We start from the raw sequence: 26,241 nt of genomic DNA on the forward strand, positions 1-26,241 counted from the left end.
TCCTAACTTGAGCTAAGATAGCACATCCGAACCCAATGGCGGAAAAAAACAATCTGAGGATGGAGGGGATGCCCATGCGCACTGTAGTCCAGGGGAGGAGTCACCTATCCAAGGATACTTCGAAGACTCTTCCAGGACAACAACGTGCAAACATCCGGACCCAACACTAGGCGGCGATCTATGCACAGATATGAATTCAGCAGCCCACATGCCTCGAACATGTTCAGAACCAGAGCGCGAAGATTACATCCGAGCCCGATGGCGGAAAAAAGACAATCTGAGGATGGAGCCGAAGCCCATGCGCAATACGATCCAAAGGAGGAGTCACCGACCTCGCTTCCAAAGACTTTCCAAGAGGAAAAACTAACTGCAAACATCCGGGCACAACACCAGATGGCGATCTATGCAAAAGTGTGTAATCTGCAGCTCATATGCTTCTAACATAGGTTTTAGCACAAGGCCCAACCACAAAGAGGCAGCAAGAAGATGCCCTAAACCTTTCGGTGGAGGCTAAATGCCACAGTGTAGTAGTAGACAATGGGCTCCTGACCCTTATGGCCACTATGCCCTGTAAATGACTACTTCCTGTGGGAAATGGGCATAACCATGCCCCCAGTATTCCTAGGTTTGCCATCACAAAGATGGCCACTTCTGAAAAGTCGTTTCCACCTCACATTAGGCCACATTAGAGGTGGTACTAGCTTCGGGGTGACACCTACCAGACTAGCTCATGTTCCCACTGGTCCAGGTGGCAAAGGGCTCTGGACAAAGAGGGTCGGCTTTCTTTCCTGTGAGGGGTGTCAGACTTGCATTTCAATGGCAGTAGCTTCTTAGAAGCTCCCCTGCTTTGAAATGCCAATCAGCAGGTCATCCTGTGGTGAAGTGTAGACACCCTCTCCTGATCAGGCTTCCGTTTCTGACCTACTGAGAGCAAAGGCTCTCACCCTTGGAGATCAGACACTCGCCTCTGGTGGCAGGCTGGTAGAAGCCAGTAAGTTTTAAGGGGGCACCTCTAAGGTGCCCACTTGGTGCATGCATTATTAAATCCAACACTGGAATCAGTGTGGGTTTATTAATGCAATATGTTTAATACCAAATGTCCCTATCCTCAGTGCAGTATAGTGCACCATGCCCTAGGGCTGTAAGGCCTGCTGTAGGTGTGACTTATCTATACTGAATGCAGTGTCTGCTGGCATGGCAAACCGGGATGTACGCAATGTCATGTTTACACTTTTGTCTGCACCAAGACACGCAGCCTGCAGTGGCAGTCTGTAAGCGTTTGGTGAGGGGTCCCTTAGGGTGGCACAATTGGTGCTGCAGCCCTTCAGGACCCTCCTTAGCCTCCTTGCCCTACATACCAGGGGTAACATTGACTAGGGACTTAGACAGTGAAAAAGGTATTACCAATTGGGGAAACAATTGTACATTTCTGGGAAAGGGATCTGGCACTGGGGACCTGGTTGGCAGGAACCAAGTGCACTTCCAGTCAAAATCGCATCAAATACCAGGCAAAAAAGCCTTGCATTTGATGCAAACTATTATTAAACAGTAATGATCAACATTATATTTTCTATTATTTAATAACATTACCAGTATATCAAACACCTAAAATTAGACCGGTTATTCAACTTTATCAGCTTTAATATTCATAAATACTAAGAACATCTGTAATATAGGAAAATATTGACTTACCACTAAGAGTTTCAGGTTTAATACTAAGCAGGCCTTTTTGCCTACGTTCTCTATCTCTATCTCGTTCACGCCTTCCTTGTGATCGGGATCTTGGAGAATGACGCCGCCGATCACGGGATCGTGAACGAGATCTTCTATGGCGTGACCTCCTGGATCGAGATCCAGAGCGTGAACGTCTTCTTTTGGGTGATCTAAAATATAAAAAATACATAAATAAAACACTCACTTTTTTGTAAACTAGTAAAAGTTACTGTGAGGACTTTTCTTAGAGTTGCAGGGCAGTTAGATGCTATTAACTGTAAAAATGAATGTTAACCACCGATATCCTGTTGTCATAATCCAGCTTTACTCCAACTTCTCCCATGTAAAAACAGACTATCAAAAAGGGGATGGAGAGCTAGCAACCGAAGCGTATTTAAAGAGGTGCTATGAGGGGAGATATTCAGCAACAGTTTAGATATCACATAACATGTAATTAAGGTAAGGTCCAGAAAGCTCTAAACTTAAATGTTTAACTCTAGAAATAGATATTGTCACAGAAAAACAAAAGTACCCAACATCTTCGAGCCTGCAACAGGAACTCTAATTTATATCTATCAAGTGCTAGGCCCTACATTATAGATTAACAAAGGGCCCTCTAGATCATGTTATTGTATGGGAGAGTTGTTAGTGTTGCCCTAAACCCATGCAAAAAGAGCTCCTGGGCAGAAGTAAAGTGAGATCTTCATTGGTTTTCACAAAGTTAATTCAAAGTTGTGTTATAGAACAAAAACAATACTTTTTGCTTGCAGTGATTGTGATTCGGTGATCCCGTGGAGTGTGCTAGAGAAAATGGCTCCGTACACCTGCCACAAAACCAAAGAAATGTTGAAAGGACATATCACCCTGAAGAACTAAGCAGCAACCCCATTGCAATAATTAACTTTTTCTAGGTGGACCTGATGGTACAAAGGGAGGCAAGAGGTTATGCTGGTGGCCCACAAGCCCATCACAACAGCCACAGGTTGGCGGGCACACTCAGAGGGATTTAAGTCCAGATGCCCACCTGCTACTTGGAGGTAACAGTGGCTGAACAGGATGCTAGTTCACCATATAAGTCCCTCTAAATGTTGCTAAGATGGGGGAGCTTCATTTAGTGATTTACCAATCACAGTAGATATGCTCTGTCACGTGGGCACCCAAAGTGAGCACTGGAACGTTCAATAACCATTAGCAAGATCAGCAGAATCAGGGAATTTCAGTTGTAGCTTCAGCTGTTGATTTTTACAGAATCGTAAGAGCTAGGAAGAAAATTACATCACAGGTCCAAGTCAAGATTCCTCTGGACTCAACAGTACGACTTGAGAGGAAAATATGACTACCCCAGGGGCATGGTAGTAGGAGAATGGGAAGGAGTGGGAGGTATGGGACAGAGCGGGCTCAACCTTCTAAATATAGGAAGGCTATGGAGCTTGTTCCTGGGCCAAGAGGTTATCGTGCTCTTCGCTGCCTTCTCTGTGCAGCTGGCCGGGAGAACCCCTTGCCTCATGTCCAAGCTCAGTCTGTCAAGATTGCCTCTTCAAAGCTGTTCTGGGAGCTGGTCACTGGTGGGCTGTGTAGAGGGTGGGTTTCTGTTGCAGACCCCCTCGTCCCCTTTTTGCCAGATTTCTGATGCACTTTGAATTGATGTGCCCTAGGTCCCTGCCAATCAGGTTCCCAGGGCCTGTGTTCTTTCCCAAAACTGTACCTTGTACCCCCAATTAGTACCCCTGCGGCCACATGTCAGTCCCTTGTAAAAGGTACCATGGGTACATAGGGCACTGTGACCAGAGAAGACCTCTAAGGCCCTGTACCTTTACAAATGCACACTGCCACTGCAAGCTGCGTGTTTGGGAGCAGAATCAATCAGGGTACTTGTAAAGCGCGCTACTTACCCGTGAGGGTCGCAAGGCGCTGAAGGGTGGGGTTGCTGCTACTGTTCGAAGAGCCCGGTCTTGAGGAGTCTTCTGAAGCGAGTAGGTCTTGGGTCTGTCGTAGGTGGGTGGGAGGGTGTTCCAGGTTTTGGCGGCGAGGTAAGAGAAGGATCTGCCGCCGGCGGTCGTACGATGGATGCGGGGGATATCTGCGAGGGTGAGGTTGGCGGAGCGGAGGTGGCGGGTGGGGGTGTAGAAGCGGAGTCTGCTGTTCAGGTAGGCTGGTCGGGCGTTGTGGAGTGCTATGTGTGCGTGGGTGAGGAGCTTGAAGGTGATCCTCTTGTCGATGGGGAGCCAGTGCAGGTCTCTCAGGACGGGGGTGATGTGGCTGCGGCGGGGGGCGTTGTCGATCAGTCGGGCGGAGGCGTTTTGGATGCGTTGTAGCCGCCATTGGTGTTTGGCTGGGATTCCTGCGTAGAGTGCGTTGCCGTAGTCCAGTCCGCTGCTGACGAGGGCCTGTGTCACTGTTCTTCTTGTTTCGGTCAGGATCCATTTGTAGATCCGGCGGAGCATGCGTAGGGTGTTGTAGCAGGAGGAGACGGCGTTGACTTGCTTGGACATGGAGAGGGAGGAGTTGTGAGAAAGTGCCCTCTTTCTTGCATGGTATGCCCCCACCTTTTGCTAAATTGCTGAATGTACTTTGACTGAGTGTACCCTGGACTCCTGCCAATCAGGTGCCCAGGGCCTATGTTCCTTCCTTAAACCACACTAACTCCAAATTGGCAAACCCTGGCCACATGTCAGCCCCTAGTAAATGGTACCCTAGGTACCCAGGGCCTTGTGACCAGGGAAGGCCCCTAAGGGCTGCAGCACTCATTGTGCCACCCTTAGGGGCCCTGTACCCTTACACACACACTGCCTTTGCAGGCTGAGTGTCTGGGTGCAGGACAAAATGAAGAGTCGACATGGCATACATTCCTGTGTGCCATGCCCAACACCCACACTGCCAAGGCATATGTCAGTCACCCCTCTGGCTGGGTGCCTTATGCCTACGGTGTGGGCACAGGAGCAGGAGCCCTGCGCCCCTACAGTACCCAGGTCCATTCCCGGGCACTGTAAGTGCAGTGTTGCCATTTAAGAGTACATGGTGCTGAGAGCTCGTCAAACACGAGCTCCACAGCACCATAATGGCAACACTAAAGACTGGGAAGTTTGGTATCAAACTTCTCAGCACATTAAACCCACACTGATGCCAGTGTGAGATTTAATGTACCAAGCACCCCAGAGGGCATCTTAGAGATGCCCCCTTACAGCTGACCTACAATCCACGTCTGCTCTGAGGCTGCCCAGGCTGCCACACAGCAGACACGTTGCTGGACCCCTGGGTGGGAGAGCCCCTGCTCTCCCGGGCCTGCAACAATGCACATCCTGGGTGAGGTGAGAAATCTCCTCCCCCAGGATGAGCAAAGGGAAGCTTCAAAGGCCTGCCGCCTCTAGGAGTTTCCCCAGGCCACTGCAACCCCCCACTCTGGCGGGAAGATTGGCCGGAAACCCCATACAAGGACAGGGGATGTGCCAGCCTGCCAACCCCACCCCTCAGGTGGGGGAGGCGAGGTGAAGCACATCTCCGGGCTCTCACCATCTTGAAGATGGGAGGCCCTACCCTATCCGGATTAGGCTACTGCCCCCCTCCCACAGGAGAGGGGCAGGATAGGGGGTGTACCCACCCCAGGACAAGGACCCATTGGTCCCTGGCCTTCACCTACCTGTAACACCCCTAAATCTAGTATTTAGGGGCACCCTGAACCTTCCTTCCCACAGATTCCAGATTCCGAAACTACAAGAAGAGCGAGAAGAAAGGAAGACCTGCCCTGCAGCTGCAAAGGAGAGGGAGACACCAACTGCTTTAGCCCCAGCCCTACCGGCCTGTCGACCTCGGACTTGCTCCTGCTCCAAATCCGGCATCTCTTGTGGCCAGCAACCTCAGAAACCCCGGAGGACCTGGCTGCCTTTGAACTCTAATCCCCTGGGACTCCCATGAGTAGAGGCTCTACTCAGAACCTACCTTTCACCCCTGGCAGCAGCCCGGAACCGCGATCCCAGCCCACTCTGCACCTGCCAAGCCTGGCCGGTGCCGGAGTGAACTAAACCCACGAGGACGACCCCACGGCGACTGTGACTCCAAGTCCGGCACCCAAGGACCCCCCTAGACTATCCTGAAGAAGCTTGCAGCCTCAGAACAGAGTGCCACCCCAACCGCGATCAACAAGAGGGTAAGATTTCCGACATCAAAAGGCACCCCTGCACCCGGCGCCCCACGGCCCTCTGTGCCCAATCCCGGGGTACCTACCTATCCTCCAACTATCCAACTTACCCCTCGAAGTGGTGGTGGCACCCGAAGAGTCCTCGTCCTTGAGCCTGCAGTCTTTTTCCAAACCGGAGATTTCCCATAGAAATCAATTGAGCGCCCGACAGCTCAAAAGCACCCTGCAGCCAGCCGCCCGAGTGGCCCTGGCAGTGAAAACTCTACTCTAACCCACTTCCCCACTTGCCCCGAGTAAGGGACCAGGAGCCCAGCTCCCACAGCTGCGTGGCTTGCCCGACAGCAGCCACCAACCCAGGCCCCCCTATCCCTCATAGGATAACATTGGGCCTAACTCACTCTGCACCCGGCCGTCCTGAAACCGCTGAGGGTGAACTGACTGTACCTACCTGACACTGGGAGACCCCTGAGTCTATGCCCAGAACTTCAACTCTGCCAGTCGAGAACTTACCCTTAAACCGCTAACTTCATTTTCCTCATAGGGTAACATTGACTGGCTTTTTCTTGGAAATTCTTCTAAGTGTGGACTTTTCAAATATTAAAATATTCACCAAAAATCAGCCGAGTAATGAAAACGAAAATACTCACCTGCTCTTAGGTGAGCTTCCAGTGCTGGATCTTGGTGCCCAGCACTGACTCTGAAAAGTACCCACAACTATACTTACCTTTAATTCATTTTTCTTCCATAGGAAACCATTGACTGCTTTTCTATGAAATTTCTTCTAAGTGTTGATTTCTGCAATTTCTAAATATTCCTCAAAAATCGTATAACATCTGAAAACGTAATAACTTACCTGTTTTTGATAAATGTCCCAGTACTGAGTCTAGACACCCAGTACTGGATTACAAAAGTAACGATAACCTACTGTACCTGTAACCTACATTTCCTTCCATAGGGAATCGTTGATTGTTTGCTCTGAAATATTTTCTAAGTGTTCACTTTTGAAATAGCTAAATATTAGTTCAAAATCATTACAGTACCAAAGTCGACTTACAACAGCTGATTCTGAGAACTGACCCAGGACTGGCTCTAGGATCCAAGCCTGGAATTACAAAAGTAATCTGTTGCATATAATCTGCATTTATCATTGAGCTCAATGTATTGTGTTTAGAAATAGAGTTGCCTACTGCAACTAATTGTAACTGTTTACTAAAAAGTCAATTGCATATACAAAAGTATTTTTATGAAACTTCTCCTGTCGAGAAAGTATATTTTAATTCCAAGTGTTGGTTCTAAAATAAAACAAGCATATATTTTTTATATACAAACCATTGGCCTAGAATTCAGTTATTGAGTGTGTGGAACCATTTGCTGACTGAGTGTGTACAACAAATGCTTTACACGTCCTCTGATACTGCCTTACTGCTCGACCAGGCTACCACTTTGGAGAGTAAGGTTATATCTAACTTTAACCTCTGTTAAACCCTTGGGGTCTGTGCACCCTGTACCTATTAAGGAACAGTATATACAGAGCCACTTTCTCACAGGAGTCGAGGATGAATCCTAGGTTGCGTGCGTGGTCGGTTGGTGTCGGTGCTGTCCCCAGAGCGGTCGGCCACCAGGAGTCGTCCCAGGCTGAGGGGTGGGTCCGAGCATGAGGACCTCCATCTTGTCAGAGTTCTGTTTCAGACGGCTGCTCCTCATCCAGTCGGCGATGGCCTTCATGCCCTCGTGAATGTTTGTTTTGGCGGTGTGAGGGTCCTTGGTGAGGCAGAGGATGAGCTGGGTATCGTCGGCATAGGAGAGGATGTTGAGGTTGTGGTGGCGGGCCACTTGTGCGAGGGGGGCCATGTAGATGTTGAACAGAGTCGGGCTGAGGGATGAGCCCTGGGGGACGCCGCAGATGTCGGTGGCTTCTGACCGGAAAGGTGGGAGACGGACGCTCTGGGTTCTGCCGGAGAGGAAGGATGTGGTCCAGTCAAGGGCCTTCTCTTGGATTCCGGCTTCTTGGAGGCATGTCTTTAGGGTGCGGTGGCAGACCGTGTTGAATGCGGCTGACAGGTCCAGGAGGAGGAGGGCTGATGTTTCGCCGTTGTCCAGTTGGCGTCTGATGTAGTCTGTGGCGGCGATGAGGGCTGTCTCGGTGTTGTGGTTACGTCTTAATCCGGATTGGGACGGGTCTACTACCCCGGCATAGGTCAGCAACTCCTCTAGCTGGGTGCACTATACCACTGGTGAGGGTACAGGTGCATGAGCCCTTTACCCCTACCTTGTCTAGACCAATTCTTAAGACATAGTAAGTGCAGTAATGCCATTAAGAGTATATGTTGCTGGGAGTTTGTCATTACGAACACCTCAGCACCAAAAGGGCTTTACCGAAAACTGGGAAGTTTGTTATCAAAGAACAAGTTACTCACCTTTGGTAACAATATACCTGTAAGATATTCGTTATGGATTCCTCACCTTAGATTACCCCCATGTGTCAGACTGGATCCGGAGAACTTTTTCATCAGCAGTACCTCTGCGCGTCGATAGGTGGCGTCTGTCGACTCAGCGTTCGTCGTTGGCGTCACAGTATCTATTTAGACGCTGCCCTCGCGCGCTGTCATCAGTTCTTTATACGACATTCCACCCCAGAAGCGCAGAGCCATGCAAGACACAGACCACTGGTGCACGAAAACTAGGGCCCTGAAAGGGAGTCCCTGACGCTAGAAGTCAGTTCGCAGAACGGGGAGGATGGGGGAGGCGGTGAAGAATCCATAAATAATCGATGTCTCTTACAGATATATCGTTACGGAAGGTAAGTAACTTGTTCATCTGAATGAGACAATTAGATTCCTCACCTTAGAATAGATACCCCTGCAATACCAACACTGGTGGTGGGTCTGCGAACCAAGTTAACACCAGAAAGTCCTGGAGAACCAAACGGCGGAAGAAGCCATCTCTCTGGACTTGGCTGTCCAGGCAGTAGTGTTTGGTAAACGTGTGAAGTGAAGACCACGTAGCTGCCTGGCAGATGTCATGAAGAGGAACTCCACGTCCCAAAGCAGTAGTGGCTGCCATCGCCCTGGTAGAATGGGCACACAACCCCACTGGAGGTTCCTTTTTCGCCAAGCAATAGCAGATTTTTTAAACAAAGAACTACACATCAAAAGATGGTCCGTTTCTGTACGGCCCGACCTTTCTTGGCGCCCATGTAGCCAACAAAGAGTTGGTCATCCACCCGGAATGGTCTTGTGCGATTCAGATAGAAGGAAAGCGGACGTTTTGGATCCAGACGATGGAGCCGCTCTTCCTCTTTAGAAGGATATGGAGACAAAACAAGGAGGGCAAAGTGATGGTCTGTCCTGTGTGGAAAGATGTAACCAATTTGGGAAGGAAAGAAGGACTAGTGCGAAGGACAACCTTGTCCAGATTAACAGCCAAGAAAGGAGGTTTGGAAGACGGGGTCTGAAGCTCACTCACCCTGCGAGCAGAGGTGATGGCAACCAAGAAGGCAGTTTTCAAAGTAAAAATTCTGAGAGGACAATAATGTAGCTGCTCTACGGGAGCGCACATAAGGTAAGTCAGAACCAAGTCAAGGTCCCACTGAGGCATTACGAAAGGAATAGGAGGGAAAAGATGAGTAATGCCCTTTAGGAATCTATTAACAATAGGGGACTATAAAAAAGTGAAGGTTGATCAGGAAGCACAAGGAAGGCTGAAATGGCTGAGAGATAGCTCTTAAGCTTGCCCAGAGCAGAGCCCTGCTGGGCCAAAGAAAGGAGGAACAAGAGAAACTCAATGAGGGGCGGGAAAGGGGATCCACAGCCTTTGCTGCGCACCATGTCAGGGCAGTGGGCTGTAGGCATGGCACAAAGGGATGTGTGCCATGTCGACTCTTCAATTTGTTCTGCACCAAAACATGCAGCCTGCTATGGTAATGGTACAGGGCCTCTAAGGGTGGAACAATAACTGCTGCAGCCTTTAGAGACCTTCTCTGGTCACAGTGCGCTGGGTACCTTTGGTACCGGTTACCAGGGGCTGACCTGTGGCTAGAGATGCCAATTGGGTTTGGGCTTCAATGCAGTTCTAGGGAAAGAACATAGGCCCTGGTTAACTGATTAGCAGGAGCCCAGGGCACACTCAGTCAAAGCACATCAGCAATTCAGCAAAAAGTGGGGGCAACCATGCAGAAAGGGGGCACTTTCTCAAACACGGACCCTGCACTGACTTACCTGCTGAGTCACTTGGACCTTGCTAGCCCTGATTCAGCACCTTTTTCGACAACTACGTCGGTTGCCGTTGACAAGGCTTGTTGGTGCCCCTACCGGACACTGACCCCTTGGCTCTTGACACTAGACATTGGACAGCTTATTATCGGCTCCTAGTCTTTCACAGTGTCACCTGGTCCGCACAGCGACAACTTCAAGGGCACCGTTAATTCTCCTGAATCCCCGACATCTGCGGGCATCCATTTTTTGTGCCTCCTGGTCACTTTTGAGTGGCACAGACTGTCCCCTCTGCTTGCAGGTACCTCTCAAATTGAATCCACCTGTGAGTTCCACCGGACTCTTTCACCTTCTTCGCCAGCGGCATCTTCTCTGAAGTCCTTCATTGTGGTCTACGGAGGTTTCAGACGTCAATTTGAACCTATGCACCCGGCTTCCCTGGAGTAGGCATCCTGATTCCTGTGGTATCCAGCCTTCCATCTTGCCCAGGGTTTCTTCAGGGTCTGCTGGGAAGGGTCCTTCTCTAAAAACTGAAAAGACTCACCAACTGACTTGTATTGAGTACGAGGTTGAGTTCCGACTCTGCACACGACCTCTGTGGGGTTCCTAGATACTCACCTTGGGTGGTTCCTTGGGTCCCAGACTATGTCTTCTGGGTCCATTCTCGACTTCGGTTGTGGCTCGCATTCCACTATTTTAGTAAATGGTTTCGTCTCCCCCTGGAGACCACTGTGCATTTGGACTTGGCCCTTTTTGCAGGGTCATCCCTGAACCTTTTGCCTTCCTCCTAGTCTTTTGTCTGACCTGGTGTTGGTGGTTTTAGGACTATGGCACTTTAGCACTGCTGTCCAGTGTAAAGTGCGTGTACACTCTGTTAAGATTGGTCTACACCGGTTTGGCGTATTTAATTTACCTGTCAGTCCCTTTTAAACTGATATCTCTGATACCCAGGGCCAGTACATTAAATGCAACTGGTGGGTTTGCAACGTTGCTTTCGCCACCCACCAAAGTAGCCTTTCAAACCTGTCTCAGGCCTCTGCCTTTGCAGGGCCTGTGCGCTCACTTTACTGCTGCTGTGACGTGGCACCTAAAGTGTGTGACATGTCCCTGAACCCCCTTTTACTGCATGTCAGTCACCCCTAAGGTAGGCCCTAGCTAGTCCTATGGGCAGGGTGCATTGTAGGTAAAAGGTAGGACATGTACCTTAAGTGCGTGACATGTCCTGGTAGTTAAACAGCCATTTTGGTTTCTCACTGCTGAGAGGCGGCCCTCTCATAGGAATGCATTGGGGATTCCCTGATTAGTGTTTCAGTAGTAATTTCTGATATGGGAGGAGCAGCGTTGTCAAGTTTGGAATGTTTGGAATAGTAATAAATGCTGCGTAATGGTGTGCACACATCTATTATCACCATTTTAGAAATGACACTTTTAGAAGTTGGAATTTCTGTGTGCTACGTGTCTTTGTGCCTGCCTGGTGTGTATTGCATGTCTGCCTCTGGAGTGACGGGGGTCGGTATGGTGTGTGGCTCCAGAGGGGCAGGGTGAGTCAACGCTAGGATGAATGGGCAGATCTGCATTTTGAGTAGTGGGAGGAGTAGTCCCTGACCCTGAATAGGTCTGTGCCTGCCTTGTACAATGCTGGCTCAGCCCCACTGTGGTGTGTCTGGGGCCAGGACCTACTCTGACAATGATGGTGTTTGAGCACTGCATAGAGATGTTGGAGTGCCCCCCAGAACTGGCTGGACCGGGTCTACACCTGTGCCAGAGGGAGAGAACAAAGACATGTGGTATAAGTACTGAGGCTGTGACCCCATGTCTGTGTGCTTACTTGGACATGAAGGAAGGACTACTGGGCGCCAGGAGGAACCGCCACAAAGGACTTCCCCTCTGCTGGAGGGCCCTGTGAGCTTGCCTACCTGGGCCCAGTTCTACCCTGGTGTGGGCTCCCTGTACCCCAAAAGCACGTAGAGCTATTCGTTGTGCGCTGGGAGTGCTGTGCCCTGCATGTCGTTTTGCCTGGGGCAGAGCCAGCCGGAGGAAGCAGGGTCAGAGCAGGAAGTCAGGCGGGTGTTGCGTGGTTGGGAGCAGGGCTCTCGTGGTGGCGAGGAGAGCCCTGCGTGTCCCCAGATGCTCAAAAGAAGAGGGCTTCTACTGTGCCCCTGTGGCTGACACTTAATGCCACCTTTTCCGGAACCTGAGAATCAGGCTCCAGTTACAGACTGGAAGTCGAGCAGAAGAGCCTGACCGTGGGCGGAGCTGTGCAGAGAGAAGAGACACCGCAAAATCAGGATTCCCGCAGGAGCCTACCCGACGTTAATGGGCTAGGAAAGAGGGCTGCTCTGGACCCTCAACGGAGCCACAAGGAGTCACGGCTCATTGCAGCAGCCACCGCTGGAAGTCAGGCGGAGATTGCCTAGTTGGGGCAGGCCCGCCTTCTAGGAGTAAAGCTGCCGGAGATGTCACTCCGGGTGCTGCACCTGCCTCGTGGAGAGCGGAGGTGGTAGAGTTCGAGGAGCCAGAACAACAAGCCTGGTCCTTCTGTTGATACCGGCCCAGAAGGGGCCGCTTCGCTCGAGGTAACTGCAACGAAGGAGCCAGTGCAGTCCAAGGGTGGCAGGGTGAGTGGCCCGCTGTATTTGGTGACCCGGCCCACGGTGGTGAAATACTCAGCATTGTGGCAGCAGCACACTGACCAGATTCTAGGGGGCATTCACTGTGGGCAGAGACCAGGTGCATTGTTGCTCCCCACCCCGGATTTGGTGTACAGGGCCCCGGGGTCATTTCCTCAGGATTAGGTCGGGGCGAGTGTGAGAAAGTGGCTCTGTATATACTGTTCCCAAATAGGTACAGGGTGTACAGAGTCCACAGTCCCCAGAGGTTTGGCAGAGGCTAAAGTTAGATATAACCTTACTCTCTAAAGAGGTAGCTTGGTCGAGCAGTAAGGCAGTATCAGAGGACAGTGTAAAGCATTTGTTGCACACACTCAGCCAGCAAATGGTCTCACACACTCAAGAACTGAACTCTAGGCCAATGGTTTATATATAAAAAATATATGCTTGTATTATTTTAGAACCAATAGGTATTAGAATATACTTACTCAGAATGAGATGCTTTAGGTAAATACTTTTGCAATATGCAATTGACTAGTGTAAATAACAAGTTGTTGCAATAGGCAACACAATTCTAAACACTATAATGCATTGCGTTCAATGAAAGTTTCAAGTTATTTGCAATAGATTACTTTTAGGATTACTTTTGGAATTCCAGGACTGGATCCTAGATTCAGTCCTGGCACAGTACTTAGAAACAAGTGATAAAAGTCAACTTAATTACTTTGATGATTTTTAGACAATATTTTGCCATTTTAAAAGTTGACAGAAAATATTTCATAGAAAACAGTCAATGATTCCCTATGGCAGAAAAATCAAGTTGTAGGTATAGTATGTTCTCGTTACTTTTGTAATCCAGTACTGGGTGCCTAGACTCAGTACTGGGACCTTTATCCAAAACAGGTAAGCAATTACGTTTTCAGATATTATACGATTTTTAAAGAATATTTAAAGATTGCAGAAGTTGACACTTGGAAGAAATTCCACAGAAAAACAGTCAATGATTTCCTATGGGAGAAAATTGGGTTACTGGTAAGTACAGTTGTAAGTATTTTTCAGGGTCAGTGCTGGGCACCAAGATCCAGCACTGGGGGCTCACCTAAGAGCAGGTGAGTATTTTTGTTTGTTACTCGGCTGATTTTTGGTGAATATTTTAAGTTTTGAAAAGTCCACACTTAAAAGAGATTTCAGAAAACGCCAGTCAATGTTACCCTATGGAGAAAGTTGAGTTATCGGTTTAAAGGTAAGCACTCGACCGGTAGAGTTAAGGTTCTGGGCATAGACTCAGGGGTCTCCCAGGGTCAGGTAGGTACAGTTGGTTCACCCTCAGCGGCACAAGGGCGGCCACGTGCAGAGAGAGTTAGGCCCAATGTTATCCTATGAGAGGAAAGGGGGCATTGGTTGGTGGCTGCTGACTGGCAGGCCACGTGGCTGTGGGAGCTGGGCTCCTGGTCACTTACTCAGGGCAAGTGGGGAAGTGGATAGGTGTAGAGGTTGCACTGCCAGGGCCACTCGGGCGGCTGGGTGCAGGGTGCTTTTGAGCCTTCGGGCGCTCAATTGATTTCAATGGGAAATCTCCGGTTTAGAAAAAGACTAAGCTCGGGGACGAGGATTCTTCAGGTGCCACCACCACTTCGAGAGTTAAGTTGGGTAGTTGGAGGATAGGTAGGTACCCCGGGATTGGGCACAGGGGGCCGCGGGGCGCCAGGTGCAGGGGTGCCTTTTGGTGTCAGGAAATCTTACCCTCTGTTGAACGCGGTTGGGGGGGCACCTGGTTCTGAGGCTGCAGGATTCTTCAGGAGTGTCGAGGGAGGTCCTTGGGTGCCGGACTCGGGGTCACAGTCGCGGTGTGGTCGTCCTCGTGGTCTTTGTTCACTTCGGCACAGGCCAGGCTTGGCTGGTGCAGAGTGTGCTGGGTTCGCGGTTCCGGGCTGCTGCCCGGGATTTAGAAGTAGATTTTGAGTAGAGCCTCTACTCATGGGAGTCAAAAGGTAGCCAGGTCCTCCGGGGTTTGTGAGGTTGCTGGCCACAAGAGATGCCGGGTTCGAGCAGGAGCAGGTTCGAGGGTCGACAGGCCGGTAGGACTGGGGCCAAAGCAGTTGGTGTCTTCCTCTTCTTAGCAGCTGCAGGGCAGGTCTTCTTTCTTCTAGCTCTTCTTCGGATTTTGGAATCTGGAATCTGGGGAAGGAAGGTTCAGGGTGCCACTAAATACTAGATTTAGGGACGTTACAGGTAGGTGATGGGCAGGGACCAATGGGTCCCTGTCCTGGGGTGGGTACACCCCCAATCCTGCCTCTCTCCTGTGGGAGGGGGGCAGTAGCCTAATCCTGATTGGGCAGGGCTCCCCATCTTCAAGATGGCGAGAGCCCGGGGATGTGCTTCACCTCGCCTCCCCCCACCTGAGGGGTGGGGTTGGCAGGCTGGCACATCCCCTGTCCTTATTTGGGGTTTCCAGCCAAGCTTCCCGCCAGAGTGGGGGGGTTGCAGTGGCCTGGGGAAGCTCACAGAGGCGGCATGCCTTTGAAGCTCCCCCTGCCCATCCTGGGGGAGGAGATTTAGCACCTCGCCCAGGATGTGCATTGTTGCAGACCCAGGAGAGCAGGGGCTCTCCTACCCAGGGGTCCAGCAACATGTCTGCTGTGTGGCAGCCTAGGTAGCCTCAGAACAGACGTGGATTGTAGGTTAGGTTTTAGGGGGCATCTCTAAGATTCCCTCTGTGGTGCTTTGTACATTAAATCCCACACTGGCATCAGTGTGGATTTAATGTGCTGAGCAGTTTGATACCAAACTGCTCAGTCTTCAGTGTTGACATTATGGTGCTGTTGAGTTCGTGTTTGACGAGCTCCCAGCACCATGTAATCTTAAATGGCAGCCCTGCACTTACAGGGCCCAGGAATGGACCTGGGCACTGTAAGGGCACAGGGCTCCTGGCACCACTGGCATAGGGCACCCAGCTAGAGGGGTGGCTGATGTATGTTAGGGCAGTGTAGGTTGTGGGCATGGCACACAGGGATGTGTGCCATGTCGTCTGTTTTGTCTTGTACCCAGACACTCAGCCTGCCAGGGCAGTGTGTGTGTGTGTGTGTGTTAGGGTACAGGGCCTCTAAGGGTGGCACAATGATTGCTGCAGTCCTTAAAGACCTTCCCTGGTCACAAGGCCCTGGGTACCATTTACCAGGGGCGGACATGTGGCCACGGATTGCCAATTTGGGTTTTGTGTTTCTAGGTAAGGAACATAGGCCCTGGGCACCTGATTGGCAGGAGTCCAGGGCACACTCAGTCAAAGTACATTCAGCAATTCAGCAAAAAGTGGGGGCACACCATGCAACAAAGATGGCACTTTCTCACAGCGAGACCTCGACAGAGGTCCCTGAACCCGGAGGAGAAAGGATCTCCAAAACGATTACCCATTTTCCAAAGGGGGAGCAGAGACCTTGTTAATCCACACTCAGTGGAGGGTTACGGCCTCAGGAGGGGATGAGGGCCTTTGGCGAGCTATAGGCACCACACCCTGGTGTGCTCCAGGAAGCCTGTGGGTAAAATAGTTCCTCACAGTAGTGTGGGTTATGCTTCGTATGAACCCTACTATGAGGCCTCAGCTGAGGGAATGTAGGTAGTATGGGTTATGCTTAGGGTGAACCCTCCTAAGAGGCCTCTGCTGAGAGATTGTAATATTCTATGGGGCACGATGGCTGATTATGTTCCACCTAACATCCTATGCAAAGTACTATTATGATGTCTATGCATAATGTGATATATGCTGAGTGCTTACCAGTAGTTACTGGTTGTTTATTACTTGTATGTCTGAAGGTGCTGACAGTGGCCCGATGGCCCTGTCCTGTGCATAATCCCCTGCAAAGTGATACCTAGTGCCAGGTGGCACAGTGTACATATGTGATGTGTTCTAATGTGTTTTATGGATAATACAATGTAAGAAAGTGGCTTTGTATATACTGTCCTCAAATAGGTACAGTGTGTACAGAGTCCACAGTCTCCAGAGGTTTGGCAGAGGCTAAAGTTAAATATAACCTTACTCTCTAAAGTGGTAGCTTGGTCGAGCACTAAGGCAGTATCAGAGGACAGTGTAAAGCATTTGTTGTACACACTCAGTCAGCAAATGGTCTCACACACAAGAACTGAACTCTAGGCCAATGGTTTGTATATAAAAATATATAGTTTTTTTATTTAAGAACCAACAATGGGTATCACAATATACTTTCTCAGAATGAGATGCTTCAGTTAAATACTTTCAATAGGCAATAGACTTTTGAATGCAATACATACAGCTGTTGCAATAGGCAACACAATTCAAACAATTATAACATTGAGTTCAATGGGAATTTCTTAGTAAATACAATTAATCACTTTTTGTATTACTTTTCTAACCCCAGGACTGGATCCTAGATTCAGTCCTGGGACATTTCCTGGAAACAGGTGAGTAAATGTGTTTTGGTTAAAGGTAGGATTTTTAAGGAATATTATTGTATTTCAAAAGTTGACACTTCAAAACTTTTTCACATATAATCACCAATGTTATCCTATGGGAGGAAATTCACTTCGCAGGTAAGTAGGGTTATCGTTATTTTCTTACTCAGTGCAGGATCCTGGATTCAGCACTGGTGAATCTCCTGTAAACAGTTGAAAGAAATAGTTTGTTACACAGGTGATTTTTAACCCCTTGCCTGCTCATGACGGAACCACTCCGTCATGAGCCACGGGCGCCGTGTGCTCATGACGGAGTGGTTCCGTCATGCTGCGGCCGTTGCGGCCGCTTCGCCCACGCGGCGCCGATTCCCCGCCTGTGCGGGCGAACAATGCAAGTGGGCGGAGTCGTGACGGAACCACTCCGTCATGAGCACAGCGCGCCCGTGGCTCATGACGGAGTGGTTCCGTCACGAACATGGCGGCGCCGCGCTCACCCCGAACCGCCCCAGCACCGCGGCAAAATTTGTGCCGCGGCGAAGGGGGTAAGGAATATTTGTTAGTTTCAAAAATCAAAACCAGGCAATGTAATCCTATGGAGGAAAATCAAGTTATTGGCAAGTACGGTTGTTAATTACTTTTCAGGGTCAGTGCTGGGCACCAAGATCCAGCACTGGGATCTCTCCTGATAACAGGTGAGTAAATTCGTTGATCGGCTGATTTTTAGTGAATATTTTAAAGTTTCAAAACTCGACACTTAGAACAAATTTCGAGTGAAACCAGCCAATGTTACCCTATGGAAGAAAAGTGAGTTATCGGCTTTTGGGTAAGTACTCGACTGGCAGAGTTACGGTTCTGGGCATAGACTCGGGGGTCTCCCAGGGTCTGGTAGGTACAGTTGTTACACCCTCAGCAGCCAGGTGCAGAGAGAGCTAGGTCCAATGTTAGCCTATGGCGGGCAGGGGGCCTTTGGTTGGTGGTTGGTGGCTGGTAGTAGGCAGGCCACACGGCTGTTGGATCTGGGCTCCTGGTCACTTGCTCAGGGCAAGTGGGGAAGAAAAACAGGACAGAGGTTGCACTCTCAGGGGCACTCGGTCGGCTGGTTGCAGGGTGCTTTTGAGCCGTCGGGCGCTCAATGGATTCCAATGGAGAAGCTTCAGGACGAAAAAAGGCTGCAAGCTCGGGGACGAAGATTCTTTGGTGCGACCACCACTTCGAGAGTTAAGTTGGGAAGTTGTGGGTTAGGTAAGCACCCAGGAGCTGGGCACAGGGGGCCGCAGGGCACCGGGGTGTCTTTTCGCGTCGGGAAATCTTACCCTCAGCTGGTCCAGTTTGGAGGGGTCCTTGGTTCTGAGGCTGCAGGCTTCGTCACGAGCGTCGAGGTGGGTCCTTGTGTGCTGGATTCTGGGTCACAGTCGCCGGGGGGACGTCCTCGTGGTCTTTGTCCACTCCGGCACAGGCCAGGCTTGGCGGGTGCAGAGTGTGCAGGAGTCGCAGTTCCTGGTTGGCACCAGGGGCTTGTTACTTGCTTTGAGCAGAACCACTGCTCGTGGGAGTCCCAGTCTTTTTAGAGTCACAAGGCAGTCGGGTCCTCTGGGGTTTTTGGAGGTTGCTGACCACTGGAGACGCCGGGTTTTAGCAGGAGCAGGTTCGAGAGTCGACAGGCCTGTAGGGCTGGGGCCAAATCAGTTGGGGTCTTCCTCTTGTTAGCAGCTGCACAGCAGGTCTTCTTGTTCTTCTTGCTTGTTTCGGATTCGGGATCTGAGGAAGGAAGGTTCAGGGTGCCCCTAAATACTAAATTTAGGGGTACAGGTAGGTAAAGGGCAGGGACCACTGGGTCCCTGCCCTGGGGTAGGTACACCCCCTATCCTGCCACTCTCCTGTGGGAGGGGGGCAGTGTCCTAGTCCTGATTGGGCAGGGCTCCCCATCTTCAAGATGGCGAGAGACCGGAGATGCGCTTCACCTAGTCTCCCCCACCTGAGGGGTGGGGTTGGCAGAGGCTGGCACACCCCCTGTCCTTCCTTGGGGTTTCCGGCCAGTCTTCCCGCCAAAGTGGGGGTTTAGAACCGGTAGGGGCCAGTTGTTGAGTACAGCAACTGGCCTGGAGAAGTTCACAAAGGCGGCATGCCTTTGAAGCTTCCCCTGCCCATCATGGGGGAGGAGACCTAGGACCTCACCCAGGATGTGCATTGTTGCAGGCCCAGGAGAGCGGATGGCTCTCTACCCAGGGGTCCAGCAACATGTCTGCTGTGTGGCAGCCTAGGCAGCCCCTCAGACAAGACATGGATTGTAGGTTAGGTTCAGGGGGCACCTCTAAGATGCCCTCTGTCGTGCATTGTACATTAAATCCTGCACTGGTATCAGTGTGGGTTTAATATGCTGAGAAGTTTGATACCAAACTTCTCAGTCTTCAGTGTTGCCATTATGGTGCTGTGGAGTTAGTGTTTGACGATCTCCCAGCACCATATACTCTTAAACGGCAGCACTGCACACAGTGCCCAGGAATGGACCTGGGTACTGTAGGGGCACAGGTCTCATGCTCCTGTACCAAACACCACTGGCATAGGGCACCCAGCTAGAGGGCTGGCTGATGTATGCCAGGGCAGTGTATGTTGTGGTATGGCACACAGGGATGTGTGCCATGTCGACTCAGTTTTGTTCTATACCCAGACACTCAGCCTGCAAGGGCAGTGTGTTTGTGTCAGGGTACAGGGCTTCTAAGGGTGGCAGGGCCTCTAAGGGTGGCACAATAAGTGCTGCAGCCCTTAGGGGCCTTCCCTGGTCACAAGGCCCTGGGTACCTAGGGAACCATTACCAGGGGCTGACATGTGGCCAGGGTTTGCCAAATTGGGTTTTAGGTTTCAGCATAGTTTTTAGAGAAGGAACATAGGCCCTTGGCACCTGGTTGGCAGGAGCCCAGGCCACACTCAGTCAAAGTACATTCAGCAATTTAGCAAAAAGTGGGGGCATGCCATGCAAGAAAGATGGCACTTTCTCACACCAGAGCATTTTCAAACTGGTGAATGTCTTGAGCCACACTAAACTTGGGCCCTAGGGGTGTGAGGAGGGATATTCTAGGGAAATCACTTCTGCCCTCCCACAACTAATACTTAAACATCATTTGAACCAGGCATATGCACACCACAGACCCAGAGACACAATTGGTAGGACAAAGGCAGGGTAGGTATGCAACCTGACAGGGAACATACAATAACTGCCTCAGCATCCTGTTACCTCCTTTTCAAGTGTTACATGTGACTCAACAGACCTTTAAAGCATGATTTAACTGTGTGGTATTAACACAATGCCCACAGCCCTCACTTTGAATATTCTGAGTTCACCTTTGCATATTCAGGTCAACCTATTGTTTTCTCTTGGGGGGCATTTTGCAACTCTTCCCTGGCTTAGCACAGGCTGGGTGAAGCTAGAGACAATGTAAATTGGCCTTCAAGAACTTCAGGTGGGGAAAAGATGACCTAACTTACTTTTCCTTAGTATATATTAAAAATCTGACTATACAACTGAATTGGACTATCACTAACAAAATTGAGGTATCATTTTCTAGCTGGTCCCATTTCCAAGACTCCGTATTACTATTTTAATCTGTACTCTGATTTCCCACATAGGACAGGGCAGCAATACCTACAACAGTGAAAATAGTGTTTAAGGTCTTGTCAATGTAGGGACAGGGTAACATTAATTTTTTACATGACCCACTTTCAAATCCCATGAATCCTACCTTGTGGGATACAAGGCCTAAATATGGGTGACTTTACAAATATTCAAAAGGGAGGTATGTACTGGTCAAAAAGGGTTATCTTAACAGGTTGCACTGCAGGTTTTTGGTGGTGGATGGACTCCAGAGACGTCTAAGCCGAGACGTTGACTCTTTCCTAAGTGAATGCGGCGGTGGTTTTAGATACCTGTGGCGCAGGTTGCCTGTCTATCCTAGTGAGAACATACAAGAAATTGCTTCTCTATTTATTACATTATATACAAAAATAACAGAATAATGAAAAGCCTTATATGAAGGAGAGAACACACTCATGCCTTTTATATATGCGCTGCAGGTTTTACACTCCAGACATTAGGCTACAATGGTAGATCTGAATTCATGTTTTCCTTTGTCGCACCAGGGGATGGCACATAAAGTGCTAAGGTCCACAGGGGGCATTTTACTTTCCAGACCGTGTGTAGTTTTGCACTCTATACTAAGGCGTTATGAAAAGTTAAGTAAACCAATCAGGGATTAGCCAATTTCTACACATTTTAGGCATCCGAGCACATACACTGGGCACAGGACGGCAGTGCCCCAGTGAAAGTCTAAAAACCAGCAATAAAATTCAGTAAAAATTAGGAGCGGGCATGCAATAAGACGCAATTTTCTCAGACATATAAGCTTCTCACCTAGATGTAGATCTTGAGTGTGACTTTTTCAGCTCAGGAGCAGGCTGTTTTAACTCTGGAGCACTAGGTTGCTCAACTTCCATGGGCTGCTCCTTAAAAACAAAAAGAAAGTAAGAAACTAAATATTTTTAAAAGAATGACAGAAGGTTTTCACTCAAATGCAGGCAATTTATTTGAACAAATGGCATTCAAGACTCGCTTTCCCAGTTCACAACTTAAAGGACTTGCTTAAAAGATTGTGACTTCATTCCTGGTGCACCTTCCATGATCTAATACATTCTTGTCTGGATTCCAGTGAAGCCCAAATGCGGCGGGTTCCGGAGGCGAAATGCACAGGACTCTTATAATTGTGTAACTGGGATTGATGTGCTGAACCTGTGGTAAGCCACGGTTTGGAGTTTTTTGTATTATATTTTAAAATCTTATGCAACTTGGAAAGGAAAATGCTACTTACCAGTATGCATCTGTTCTTGGCATGTAGAGCTGTAGATTCGTATACCTGTGCATAGATCGCCATCTGGTGTTGGGCTCGGATGTTTGTACTTTGTTTTTGTCTTGGAAGAAGTCTTTTGTAGTCACGTGGTAGATGACTCCGCCTTAGGACGATAGTGCGCATTGGCATCGACCCCATCTCCAGATTGTTTTGCCATAGAGGGTCATGATGGAGGTAATAAGAAATAGAAAAGGATGTCCATATGTAATGTATCCAAGTAAGATAGTACAGGAGCTGATAGAGGTATCCGGGGAGGAGGGTGGGAGTATACAAATCTACAGCTCTACATGCCAAGAACAGATGCATACCGGTAAGTAGCATTTTCCGTTTGAGGCATACAAGCTGTAGATCGTATACTTGTGCATAGACTACACAGAGTACCTCTGTAGCGGTGGCTACCTGTATCTGCTGCAGTGGTTTGAAAAAGTGTTCTTAATGCAGCCTGGCCCACACTAGCTTGTTGTTTTGCTTGCACGTCTACACAATAGTGTTTTGTGAACATGTGTGGTGTAGACCAAGTTGCTGCTTTGCAGATGTCATCTAGGAGAATGTTCCCTAAGAATGCCATAGATGCCCCCAAGTTTACGTGTGGAGTGAGCCCTAGGGGGAATGGTTAAGGTGCCTTTGGCTTTAGCATAGCATATTTGGATGCATTTAACAATCCACCTTGCAATCCCCGTTTTTGAGATAGAATTGCCTTTATGAGGTAGGGAGAAAGCCACAAAAAGTAGTTTAGTCTTTCAAAGGGATTTTGTTCTTTCAATGTAGTAAAGTACCACTCTTTTTATGTCTAGCATGTGAAGAGCCCGTTCTGCTACGGAGTCTGGTAGAGGGAAAAACACTGGGAGTTCTACAGTCTGATGAAGGTGGAAAGTAGAGACAACTTTAGGTTGAAATTTTGGGTTAGTCCTAAGAACCACTTTGTTGTGACTGATTTGGAGAAATGGTTCTTGTATGGTTAATGCCTGGTGTTTACTGACTTCAGAGAGTTGATCGCAACTAGGAAGGCAAATGCTACTTACTAGTATGCATCTGTTCTTGGCATGTAGAGCTGCAGATCTACACACTGTGCATAGATCGCCATCTGGTGTTGGGCCCGGATGTTTGCAGTCGTTTTTCCTCTTGGAAAGTCTTTGGAAGTCACGAGGTATGTGACTCCTCCTTTGGATCGTATTCCGCATGGGCTTTGGCTCCATCCTCAAATTGTTTTTCGCCAGCAGGGAAATGATAGAGCGTAGTAGTAAGCAGTGAAGATGCCCATGTGTGCTGTATCTAAATAAGATAAACTGGAACAGAAATGTAGCCGGGTGTAGATCTGCAGCTCCACATGCCAAGAACAGATGCATACTGGTAAGTAGCATTTGCCGTTCGAGGCATATGAGCTGCAGATTACACACTGTGCATAAATTATATAGCAGTACTCGCTCCTAGCGGCGACCACCAGTATCTGTTGCAGTGGTTTGAAATGATGTTTTGAGTACAGCCTGGCCCACACTAGCTTGTTGTTTAGTTTGCACATCTACACAATAGTGTTTAGTGAAAGTGTGCGGTGTAGACCATGTAGCCGCCTTACAGATATCATCTAAGGGGATGTTCCCTAAAATGCCATGGAAGCCCCTATTTTACGTGTAGAGTGGGCTTTAGGGGGAACAGATAGCTTTTGTTTTGCTTTGTGGTACCAAATCTGTATGCATTTAACAATCCACCTAGCTATCCCAGATTTGGAGATGGGGTTGCCTTTGTGTGGTGGTGAGAAAGACACGAACAGCTGTTTGGTCTTACGAAAGGGTTGTGTTCTCTCGATGTAGTAGAGTAAGGCTCGTTTGACATCTAGTGTGTGGAGAGCTCTTTCTGCAATGGTCTGTGGGTGCGAGAAAAATACGGGCAGTTCCACAGATTGGTTTAGGTGAAAGGGAGAAATGACTTTAGGGAGGAATTTCGTATTAGTACGGAGAACAACCTTGTTATGGTGCATTTCCAGAAAGGGTTCTTGAATGGTGAGTGCTTATATCTCACTGACCCTTCTGAGGGAAGTAATGGCTACAAGAAAAGCAGTTTTCCATGTTGGGAATTGAAGTTCACATTTGTGTAGAGGTTCAAAGGGAGGCCTCATTAGTCTTGTGAGAATGATGTTTAGGTTCCACACAGGTGAGGGTGGCACTCTGGGGGGGGGAATTATTCTTTTGAGGCCTTCCATGAAGGCTTTTATGGCAGGTACTCTAAAGAGTGATAGATGTTACCTGTTTTGTAGATAAGCTGCTATGGCCGCAAGGTGCAGTCTAATAGACGTGTAGGCTAGGTTGCATCTTTGTAGGTGTAGTAAATAGCCTATGATGTGTTGAATGCACACATCTAGGGGATTGAAGTTATTGTTGTGACAATAGATCACAAAACGTTTCTACTTGGCTGCGTACCAAGCTCTAGTGGTAGGTCGTCTAGCTTCTCTAATGACGTTCATACAGTCAGGGGGAAGATTAAGATAACCGAATTCTAGTATTTCAGGAGCCAGATCGTAAGGTTGAGCTGAGCTGGGTCCGGGTGCCTGATCTCTCCATGGTTCTGGGTTAAGAGGCGTGGAGAGAGGTGTAACTTTTGGTGCAGTACTACAGATAGCTCCAGCAGTGTAGTGTACCACGGTTGTCTGGCCCAAGTTGGAGCTACTAGGATGAGAGTGAGGGAGTGTTGCTGTAGTTTGCGCACCACTAGTGGAATGAGAGGGAGAGGCGGAAAGGCGTAAGCAAATCTGCCTGACCAGTTCATCCATATCGCATTGCCTTTGAACAATGGGTGTGGATACCTGGCGGCGAAGCTTGGGCATTTGGCGTTATTGTGGGTGGCGAAGAGGTCTATCTCTGGATGCCCCCACATTTGAAAGTAGGGGTGAAGAACTTGTGGATGGAGTTCCCACTCGTGGATCTGTTGGGTTTGTCTGCTCAGCAGATCGGCCATAGTGTTTGACTCCTGGGACATGTTGCGCTAGGAGAAAGATTTTTTTGGGGTATGGCCCCTCTCCATATGCTCTGTGCTAGCTGAGAGAGCTGCGGAAAGTGTGTGCCGCCTTGTTTCTGTATTTAGTACATGGCTGTTATGTTGTCCTTGCCGGAGACATGTGTTTGAAAAGCCTTTAGGGCTAAGAATATGGCTAATAACTTCAGATGGTTGATGTGGAGTAACTTTTGTTGAGGTGTCCACCTGCCCTGCATGGTGTGATGTAGTAGGTGAGCTCCCCAGCCGGAGAGAGCGATGCGTCCCCTGTCAGTACTATCTGAGGAATCTGGTCCAGGAACGGTCGCCCTTTGGAAAGGTCTTTGGTGGTCCACCACAGCAGAGCGATGGGCACAACCGTCTACCAACACCAGATCTGTCAATTGACCCTGGGCCTGTTTCCATTGACGTGCTAAGCACTCTTGGAGAGGACGCATCTGGAGTCTTGCGTGAGGTACTATGAGTATGCAAGAGGCCATCATTCCTATAAGTTGCATGAACACTCTAGCTGGAAGAGAATGTTCCGGTTAAAATTTGTCACGTAGAGCCTGAATGCTTGCTATCCTGGCAGGACTGGGATAGGCTAGCGCTTTTGAGGTGTCTATGGTGCGACCGAGGTATTGTTTTACATGGGATGGTTGCAGATGGGACTTTGCATGGTTTACTGGGAAGCCCAGTTTGTGAAGCAGTTGGATAGTGGCGTGAGTGGGTTGTACACACTGGTTGTATGAGCTGGCTTTTATGAGCCAGTCGTCTAGGTATGGGAAGACGTGGATGTGTTGTCTTCGCAGGTGTGCTGCCACTACCGCTAGGCACTTGGTAAACACCCGTGGTGCTGTGCTGACTCCGAATGGGAGCACTTTGAATTGATACTGTTGACCGTCCACTACAAATCTGAGAACTTTCCTGTGAGCCTTGTGAACAGGAATGTGGAAATAGGCGTCCTTGAAGTCTAGGGTGGCAAGGAAGTCGTTTTGGGAGAGCAGGGGAAGTACCTGCTTGAGTGTGACCATGTGGAAATGGTCTGAGTGTATATAGTGATTTAGGGGTCTGAGGTCCAGGACGGGCCTTAGAGTGTCGTCCTTTTTTGGTATGAGAAAATATAGGGAGTAAACTCCCATATTTTGTTGGTGAGCAGGAACTAGTTCTATCGCACTCTTTTGTAGGAGGGAGATTACCTCCTGCTTTAGAAGTGACAAATGTTCCTGTGACTTTGGGTGGAATGTTTGGGGGGGTAGATGTTAGTTCGAGGCAGTAGCCTGACC

The 26,241-nt window shown here is 49.2% G+C and overlaps 1 protein-coding gene across 2 annotated transcripts in view; it reads right to left on the reverse strand.

The window, feature by feature from the left end:
• SCAF4 (SR-related CTD associated factor 4) overlaps positions 1 to 26,241 on the reverse strand; it is an 872,346-nt gene that overhangs the window by 564,455 nt on the left and 281,650 nt on the right. Inside the window, exons 14-15 of one of the 2 annotated variants that reach the window (XM_085623106.1) lie at positions 21,499 to 21,584; positions 1,693 to 1,883 (exon numbers count right to left, since the gene is read on the reverse strand). In XM_085623106.1, coding sequence (XP_085479232.1) covers positions 1,693 to 1,883; positions 21,499 to 21,584 — 277 coding nt within the window. Of the gene's footprint in view, positions 1 to 1,692; positions 1,884 to 21,498; positions 21,591 to 26,241 lie in introns of both variants that reach the window. The other variant, XM_085623105.1, reaches the window with a different exon arrangement.

The sequence above is a fragment of the Triturus cristatus genome, chromosome 8, assembly GCF_964204655.1.
Source record: "Triturus cristatus chromosome 8, aTriCri1.1, whole genome shotgun sequence".
NCBI classification, from domain to species: Eukaryota; Metazoa; Chordata; class Amphibia; order Caudata; family Salamandridae; genus Triturus; species Triturus cristatus.